At 38.7% G+C, this 9,328-nt stretch overlaps 2 protein-coding genes across 2 annotated transcripts; one reads left to right on the forward strand and one right to left on the reverse strand.

Annotated features, from left to right (window-relative positions):
* The first annotated feature begins 104 nt into the window (after positions 1 to 104).
* LOC116291919 (uncharacterized) lies at positions 105 to 6,992 on the forward strand. Its single transcript, XM_031699154.2, has 7 exons — positions 105 to 333; positions 1,921 to 2,563; positions 3,288 to 3,350; positions 4,017 to 4,228; positions 4,861 to 4,954; positions 5,605 to 5,676; positions 6,131 to 6,992. Exons 1-7 carry the CDS (start codon positions 199 to 201, stop codon positions 6,172 to 6,174), a joined length of 1,263 nt encoding a protein of 420 aa, XP_031555014.2. The 5' UTR covers positions 105 to 198; the 3' UTR covers positions 6,175 to 6,992.
* LOC116291920 (U6 snRNA-associated Sm-like protein LSm4) lies at positions 5,678 to 9,170 on the reverse strand. Its single transcript, XM_031699155.2, has 6 exons — positions 9,149 to 9,170; positions 9,001 to 9,042; positions 8,825 to 8,923; positions 8,383 to 8,460; positions 8,064 to 8,127; positions 5,678 to 7,134 (listed from the first exon to the last, which is right to left on the reverse strand). Exons 1-6 carry the CDS (start codon positions 9,152 to 9,154, stop codon positions 7,013 to 7,015), a joined length of 411 nt encoding a protein of 136 aa, XP_031555015.1. The 5' UTR covers positions 9,155 to 9,170; the 3' UTR covers positions 5,678 to 7,012.
* Positions 9,171 to 9,328: the final 158 nt, after the last annotated feature.

Here is a 9,328-nt window from a genome sequence, read left to right on the forward strand (position 1 = left end):
TGTCCAATCAAATTAAGCTTTGTATTTTGTAATGCAGGGAAATGAATAATTCAAGCTTATTGCGCATACTCAAAAAAGAAATTTACTGACCGCAAAAACATCATATAATTTTCCCGCCAAAAAACAAAAGGCTGTTTTCCTCGATTTTCTCACAAAAAAAGACCTTAAAAATAAGCTTTGAGAACCTTTGAGACTAAGATGAAGTATTATAGAGGTACTAGGAGGAGAAAAAGGTCTTCTAAGTCTAAGCTTTCGTCTCCTGAAAGCCAGAATACCTCGATTTCTACGGAAGGGAATGAGGTTTCTAGAGACAAGACTACAACTATCTCACAAGTAAGCAAATCTTTCTTTAAATTTTCAATGTTTTGAGAGAATTTATTCAATTGTAATCCTAAATTCTAAATTTTTACTGTTTGATCTTTTTTGTCTCCCCGATTAGTAGGGCACTTGTGCCCTGCTAGATGATATAGAGACATTAATGTAGTTATTATTGTTATTATTATTATTATTATTATCATTATTATTATCATTATTATTTCATGGATATCATAGACGCTTGTGTTAATGCTTCTATTGAACGTTTTGATGATTGATTGATTGAGAAGAGTGGCTAAGTGATTACGTTTAGGGTTAGGGTTGGGATACGCATTGTAATATCATTTAGTTCCGGGTTCGAATCTTGCCTGCCATTAAATTTTTTTCTAAGTGAGGAAAACCAAAGTCCCACTCACGGGCTCAGAAAGCTATGACACACTTAAAGGGCTGTCAACCCCTGAGATATTCAAATCTGGAGAATTGATAGGGAAAGGACATGACGTCACAGTGCTTCAAAAAACGCGCGAAAAGACGGCTTTCGCTTTGTAACATTTGATGTGATTGGTTTATTTCTGACCAATCAGATTATCGCTTATATTACAATGTCCTGCTTGCAAGAACAGTTTATGAGGAACGTTTTGATTTTGTTAGCGATGTAAAATAACACAAACAACATAAAATAATTGGAATTTTATGGTTGTGAAAGTAGAGTCTCACAAGAAATGGTCAGCTTCGGCGATTATCCGGGAGATTTGAGACTCTAATCTGGAGACCGGGAGATACGGTCCAAAATCTGGAGACTCCCGGTTTGTCCGGGAGAGTTGACAGCACTGCACTTGGTTAACCCGTACCGACAGAAATGTGGGATTTTTTTTTTTTTTTTTCACTGTATACTGATACTGCATGTTTGCTAGAAATTCATTGTGATGTTAATATGCCAACCAGCTTGTCACAAGCTGCTTTATTTCACCTGCCAATCAATCTCTGGTTGCTCACTATGTGCACGATCTCCAGACTGCTTTAGAAAGAATGACCTGTTTGTTGTGCCAATTATGTACTTTTGTTACTGGAAGGGACAAGAGGATTGTTATATATGAACATTACAATGATTATTAATGACAGTCATCATCATCATCAGCATCCATCATTCCCACCGTTATCACTATCATTGTTATCATCTATCATATTAACCATCATGATCACCATCATCATCACCACCACCATCATCGTCATTACCATCATCACCATTCTCACTATCATTGTTATCATCAATCATAATCACCATCATCATCACCATCATGATAACCATCATCATCATCGTCATTACCATCATCATTATCATCATCACCATCATCACCACCATTAATCATAACCATCATAAGCATCATCACGGTTTCATCAGTAATCAACATTAATTATCATAAGCATGATATTATCATCATCATTTTAGGCATCATCTTTAACATGGGTGTCATCAGAATCATTACCATCATCATCTATCATCATCATCTCCATTAATTGAATTAATTTAATCTACAAAAAAAAATTTTTATTTTCTTCTCATACTATATCTCATAAACTTTTCAATCATCATCAACCAAAAAGGAAAATGCAACAGGAAGGAAAAGACCAAGCTCCACTCTTCCCTTAACAGAGAAACAAAGTACAGGAAGGACTAAGAGAGCAAAAACAACCCACACAACACCTGAAGAAGAATCAAACACGAAGAACAAAAACAGCAAAATAAATACCGAGAAACATCCTGATTCATCTGATGAAAATGAGCCAAAAATGTCCAGGGACGAAGAGAACACAGTTCGAAATACCACTTCAAGAAGTAGGGGAAGCAGAAGAGATGGTACTTCAGGGAAAAGAACAAAATCAAATGAAGTCATTAAATCTAACAATACTTCAAGTGTAGCAGAAAAGACAAGAAAAACGTCAAGAAAATCAAATAAGAGTGCACAAAGGAACTCAAAGACATCAAACAAAACAAAATCAAAACCGATTGAACCAAACTCCCCGACATCTTCAGAAACAGAAGAATCTGTTTTTGAAGACTACGAAGAGGAAATTCAACAGACAATTAGAAGCAAGGAAGTGCAAAGCAATGTTGATATTTTCTCTGGCGATGTTAATTCTGATGGAGCTGTAATTTCTTACAGTGAATTCTTGCAGCAGCAAGTGAGGATCTTGAAGAGTGAATTTGAAATTGAGGATTGTCCAGAATTAGCTGCAAGTCTTCAAGGTGAGAAAACTTGATTCCAGCACTTTCATCCTCAGACTTACCACACTATGTGAGTAGAGTTGGTTAGTTCTCTCCTGTGCCGTCCATCCATCCATCCATCCATCCATCCATCCATCCATCCATCCATCCACCCACCCACCCACCCATCCATCCATCCATCCATCCATCCATCCACCCACCCTTCCATCCATCCATCCGTCCTTCCACCACCCATCCATCCATCCACCCACCCTTCCATCCATCTGTCCTTCCACCCACCCATCCATCCACCCATCCATCCATCCACCCACCCAACCATCCACCCACCCACCCATCCATCCACCCATCCATCCATCCACCCACCCATCACATCCCATCCATCCATCCATCCATCCATCCATCCATCCACCCATCCACCCACCCACCCATCCATCCATCCATCCACCCACCCACCCATCCATCCATCCATCCATCCATCCATCCATCCATCCACCCATCCATCCATCCACCCATCCATCCATCCATCCATCCATCTATCCATCCATCTATCCATCCACCCATCCATCCATCTATCCATCCATCCATCCAACCATCCATCCATCCATCCATCCACCCATCCATCCATCTATCCATCCATCTATCCATCCATCCATCCATCCATCCATCCATCCATCCATCCATCCATCCATCCATCCATCCATCCACATTTGATTGTCTAGTTTTAATTCTTTTTTCTTTTTTTCAGGAACAAAACGACAGCAGCAAAATCACATTCCAAAAGAGATTGTCCTCAAAGTACTGAGAAAATGTAAGTGAACTAATCATGGTTGTATGGGTCACATTCACTGTTACAGCACTGTCTCTCACATGTAGTTCAACTCCGGGATCATGGTTTCAATTCTTGGTTAGACAGCATGGGTCAGACTTGAGTCTGTTTGATGTATTGTTCTCTCCCTTGCCAAGTGCAGGGTTTTCTCTGGGTTCTCTGACTTTCCTCCCTCGGTCAAAATCAACATGTGAATTAAGTGTTGTGTGTTGAAGCATGTAGTGAATGTAGTGGTAGTTTATTGGTAGTGAATGTAGTGTAGTGTGTGGTGTGAACCTCATGGAAGGGCTACCTTAACAGGGAGTGATGGGGTAGCAAGGCTGGCATTCACAGCTAACACATCCTCTTTCACCGCTGTGAGTCCAACGGGTCGGGTCGCCTCCGTAAAAATCAACATGTGAGTTGAGCGTTGTGTGCATAGAATATTGAATGTTGCGATAGTGTGTGTGAGATGTACTTAGTAGAAATTTGTACAATATGTTTATCTTAACTTTCTCATGAAGTGTCTCCTCAAGATTAAACTTTTTGCTTCACACACACCCCTTCATATTATGTACTGTATTCTTCATGAAGTCTGACCTGTCTTTCAAACAGTTTGTAGCTTTGAACAAAGAAATAACAAATTTTTTTGAACTTCAATTTTGATAGTAAATTTCAAGATCGAGGATGAGTTATTAAAGAGTCTTAATCGTCAAGCACAAAGAAATATACTGAAACAGGTTGAAGAAATAAGATCAAGCCATGGTGTGACAGGAAAGAAGAGATGCAATGAAGAGTGCACTGGACAAGAACCTGAGGGAAATGTGGAAAAACTGAGGAAAAAGTTGGAAAAGTCAACTGAAGAATGTGATGGTCTAAAGGTACAGTGTGAAGGGCCCGGGGGGTACTCTTGCCCGTTTAGGGTAGGGATGTGCCGCTGAGCCCTCTGAACCCTGACCCTGTTCCAGAGCAAGATCGCTGAAAAACATACCCAGTGCCTGTGTTGTGAAAATAGATACCCTGTTCATGAGAGGAGAGAGTGTGATTTCATATACCCTGTCTCAGAGCAAGCACGATTTTATATACCCTGTTCCAGAGTAAAATCGCTGAAAACCATACCCTGTTTGGCAGCACGTACCCGTATAGCGAATATAAGGGAGTACCCCCCAGGTAAAGGGAAGCAAGGGTGCCTCCCTACTCTCTTGTCTCAGATAATTTTGATTCTAACTAGCTAAAAACTAGTGTGAGCTGCGTCAGTGTTTCTAATGAAACAGTAATGATAAAAGAGCAAATTTTACACCGTGAAAAGATGAAAAAACATACATTCATATGGATGTAACCTGGATGATGCTTTGTCATGGATATCAAGGGCAATAACCTCACTATTCCTTCCCCCAATACCCCAAATTCTATATATTCTTATAACCCCTTCCTGTCACACCCACACTCACTTGTACAAAATCAGTTCTATTAAATAGCTTGAATGCTGATGTCTTGTTTTTGGTATACTTAGAAGTTAACTGACATGGCTGCTGATATAGAATCCATGGTAGAGGGTTTCTCCACACATCCTTTGGTAGAGGAAGTCAAGCGTACAAATGAGCTTGGTAAGTATACATGACATAATCATCATCATCATCTCCACCGTTATCATCACCATCATCATTATGCACCAGCATTATCATTATCATCACCATTATGCACCACCATTATAATCGCCAACATTGTCTCCACCACCATCTAACACCACTACTATTGTCATCACCATTGTTATCCCCATTATCCATCATCACCACCACCATCATCAACATCACCATCATTGCCAACATCAGTCATCAATATCATCACTACCACCATTTATCATACACCACCACTCATGTCATCACTATTATTATCACATTATCAGCATCATCTTCATCACCATCAGCATATCATCACCATCCTTATCATCACCATCAACACCATTGTCATCACCATCATGTATCATCATCACCATCATCATCACCATCTTTATCATCACCATCATCACCATCATCATGTATCATCACCATCATCATATATCACCATCATGTATCATCATCACCATGTATCATCATCATGTATCATCACCATCATATATCACCATCATGTATCATTATCACCATGTATCATCATCACCATCATGTTTCATCATCACCATCATGTATCATCGCCATCATCATGTATTATCACCATCATGTATCATCAAATGATGAAACAAATAACTTTTTTATTTCAGTAAAAAAAATAAACCAAAAAGTCAAGAAAGAAGCCATTACCAACAGATATCAGGACACACTGACAACTAAAGGTACAGTACAGCCATATATATCTTTTATTGCAAACGTTTCTAATAACTTAAATACAAAAAGTAGTTTGTCCATAGAATCAAGAGAGTGTAAGGATTTTCTAAGAGTTTTATCCACATTACTGGAACTCAGACATTTCAAACAGCTTTTTATTATTCAAATTCGTTTTTTGCTGCCACTAATCAAAAGTAATCATTCTGAGTTCCTTTTAAATTTTTGGCTTACCGCAGCAAAAAAAAAAAATTTTCCATTGCAGGGCTTTGAGAATAAGCTGGAGGCTGCCAAAGCTCTAGCTGTACCTATGAAGTTAACTTCTGGCTATTTTTTCTTTTCTATTAAAAATGTATCATTAATCTATGGCATCACAGGCAGCTACTACCGACTTGTGAACAACTACTCCATAACATTCTGAAAGCCCTGCAATGGACAAGTTGAACCTTTTTTTCTCTTTTCCAGGTCCACTGAGCCATCAAGAAATTGTCAACAAGCTTTTTTCGTGATTTTTTCCTACAGAATCTATTATTAAATTCACTAGGAGATAGACGAGGTTTTTTTGAGTGCACTTACACACCCTTCCTTCACAGATATGCCTTGTTTATGACATGGTTTTCCCCCCCATTATTTAAGAAAAAGGGTTTTGAGGCCACCATGTAAGTATTTGTAAGTAAAGTTTGGAAATTAGATTTCTTGTCATGCTAAAAAGATATCATTTTTCCTGCTTTACGAAATACAATACGCCCCTTAATATTAGAGAGCTCTAAATATAACAGATAAACAGCAGAAATGTCTGAAACTCCAGCTTAATGCCACTCCAGCCATTCCTCTTGACTGACCACATCGACAGATCATGATGTTGATCAATCTAATGTGGTCAGCCATAATGTCCAGCCATTGAGCAGCCATTATTTTTAGCTCTGTATATCTAGAAAAATGTACAGTATGAACTCTTTATACTTATCAAAGTACTTGACAAAAAAGAACAAAAGAAGAGATAGCTAAAAACTAGTGTGAGCTGCATCGGTGTTTCTAATGAAACAAAAAATAAAAGGGGAAATTTGACACTGTGAAAAGATAAAAAAACTTACTGACGTTTCGGATGCTAGTCCTTCGTTGGAGTGAAAAAGAAAAAAGTTGTAAATAGTTTCAGTGAAGCAAGTCTTGAATTATTTACACTAGAGTATCTTAAATAGAGTTTGAGCAAGTAACAAAGTTAGGTTTCTGTAGCAGGAAACCAGAAAAACTGATGTGTCTTTGAAAAAAACACATTTTGGAGTACATACATGTACATACATTTAATAGACATCTACCTGAAATTCTACCTAGAGTTTTAGATTTATTCTATCTGCCAGCAGTGTCGCCTCTTTTGTTTCCTCTTCCTCCACCTCGTCCTTGTCCACCTCCACGACCACTGAATCCACGGCCACCACCGCCGCCGCCACCACCTCCACGACCACCACGCCCTGAAAAAATGTAAATATGAGCCGAAAGAGCTGCAGATCTAATATTGACTAGTGTGTTGATTATTTCTTTTGTGAGATAGTGAAGGTGCATTGTGGTCTAGCTTGGGTACAGGGTAGATCTAGAAACAGCTTTTGTTACAAGTTACACCACAATGCAACTTGTTTATTGAATAACTAATGAAGGTGATTGCTTCACATAATAGTCCCCTTCACGGTTACCGGCGCCATCTTGAAAGGTAGCCGTTCCTTTGCATCGAAGCGAGACAAACAGTGAGCTTGCAATAATAGAGACCTTTTTTTAACGCCTTGGACAATTATTCACATGTCTCTATTATTGCAAGCTCACCATTTGTCTCGCTTCGATGCAAAGGAACGGCTACCTTTCAAGATGGCGCAGGGACTGTGAAAGGGTCTATTCAGTCATAGAGGAATCCATTATTTAACAATTATTCACTGAAGGTGAAGTGAATATCGTGTGATAATCTGAGTTTCTTGACCAATCAGTGCGCGAGATTTCAAATAATTACCTGTGTATTTATACTAAAAAACCATATTATAAGGGCTTAAAATAACATAATAACAGCCACTGATTCCTCTGATAATGTCTGGCTAGAATACTTCATATTACAGTTCCCTTCAGTGACCACGAATAATAGTTCCAAGCCGAGGCTGGAGTTGCCGTGCATGATACAGTAAGCGGTAGTTTTGCTATGCAAGAAAACTCCAGCCTTGACTTGGAACCATTATTCGTGGTCACTGAAGGGAACTGTAATATGGAGTATTGGCACTTATGTGGTCAAATATTTGCCTTGTCAGTCATTTTCAGCCAAAAATGAGGTATGATTGAGCTATGACTAATGTTGGGGAGGTTATCATGATTGGCCATTGTTGTAAGTATTATATTAAGGATGCATAAGGGCATATCTTACCTCCTCGTCCTCCTCCTCGGCCTCTTCCCTGCTGCTTGGCCTCTTCTTTAACCATATCTATAACCTACAGCACAATTTGCATTATATTTGATAAGAGGTTGTTTAAAGAGGTATCTATGTGGGAAAGGGGGAGTGAAGTAGGATCGTTCTCAAATAAATCCCCTCTATGATGGGATGAGTGGATAATAGAAGAGTAATACTTCAGGATTGCATAGAATCTGAAAGGTATTTTTTGGTGAAACTGGAGTGAGGTAAGATTGTTCTAAAACCAATCCTCTCTAGGGTAGGGGTGGGGTAAGCATAGAAGAGGCATCCTTACCTCATCAGGAATACGTAGATATTTGATATTACTACCACGGATAAAGCATTCTGGGATCTTCCAAAACCTGTCACCATCCTTGAAAATAGACAAGAGTGAAAAGAGACATGAATTGTGCTATCGCTAATGTGGAGACCTATCAAGAGAGGCTCCCTCCCCTCCTCGTTTTTGAGGAATAAATGTTTTGCTAATGCAATACTCCATTTTACAGAACTACAGTTTATCATGCGCTGTAACTCCAGCCTCGGCTTGGAACTATTATTTGTGGTCACTGAATGGAACTGTAAAATGAAGTATTTTGCAAATTTTCTTTCATTTCAGTTTACACAGGGGGCAAAATATCAAAAATAGTTAACCCGCTAACTACCCCCTCCCCCCTCCCCATTCTATCCACCTCGCAACAAATATCCCTGTACATGTACAAGACACAGATCTTTCTTACCCTTGATGTACAAATCACTTCTCTTAGATTAATATTCATCCAGTTATCACAGCTAACAAGATGTCCGTTATACGTCTCGCCATTCTTCAACTCTACAAGCTGAAGAAATCAAAGATGAATGACGGTCAAGCAAAATAAAGTAAAAAAACCTCAAAATTAACTTCGATCTTTCTCACCATAGGATGATTCTGTGCCGTCCGAAGCAGCGATAATGGAAGCTGTGTAGATAACAGATGTTATTTTCATGATTTAAGCACAAATATCGAGATAAAAGTCGTCATTTTTGCAAGTTTTTTGATAAAAAGAACGAAAGTCTAAACTTACCACCATCTTGGATTTGATAAGTACCCAGGATCGCGCATCTTTCATCCACAGGGTACCCAATTAAAAAATTCTGATTTATGAATAAAATGAAAATCATAAGAACTAGATAAAGGGCGAATAGTTACAAACTTAATTTGATAGATTTTTAGAGCTTTACTTCTAAAGTTTTTTTTAAAGTAT

The sequence above is a fragment of the Actinia tenebrosa genome, unplaced genomic scaffold (genome assembly GCF_029948245.1).
Source record: "Actinia tenebrosa isolate PJP-AT-01 unplaced genomic scaffold, QUT_ActTen_1.0 PGA_scaffold15__27_contigs__length_11533743, whole genome shotgun sequence".
Lineage (NCBI taxonomy): Eukaryota > Metazoa > Cnidaria > Anthozoa > Actiniaria > Actiniidae > Actinia > Actinia tenebrosa.

Bases quoted from the DNA above. Each gene is read 5' to 3' on its own strand.
- LOC116291919 (XM_031699154.2), top strand. From the start codon at position 199: ATGAAGTATTATAGAGGTACTAGGAGGAGAAAAAGGTCTTCTAAGTCT. The intron at 334-1,920 runs GTAAGCAAATCT...TCAACCAAAAAG, and splicing joins AGACTACAACTATCTCACAA to GAAAATGCAACAGGAAGGAA. The intron at 5,677-6,130 runs GTACAGTACAGC...TCTCTTTTCCAG, and splicing joins GGACACACTGACAACTAAAG to GTCCACTGAGCCATCAAGAA.
- LOC116291920 (XM_031699155.2), bottom strand. The intron at 8,128-8,382 runs GTAAGGATGCCT...ATTGTGCTGTAG, and splicing joins ATCTACGTATTCCTGATGAG to GTTATAGATATGGTTAAAGA. The intron at 7,135-8,063 runs GTAAGATATGCC...ACATTTTTTCAG, and splicing joins CCGAGGAGGAGGACGAGGAG to GGCGTGGTGGTCGTGGAGGT.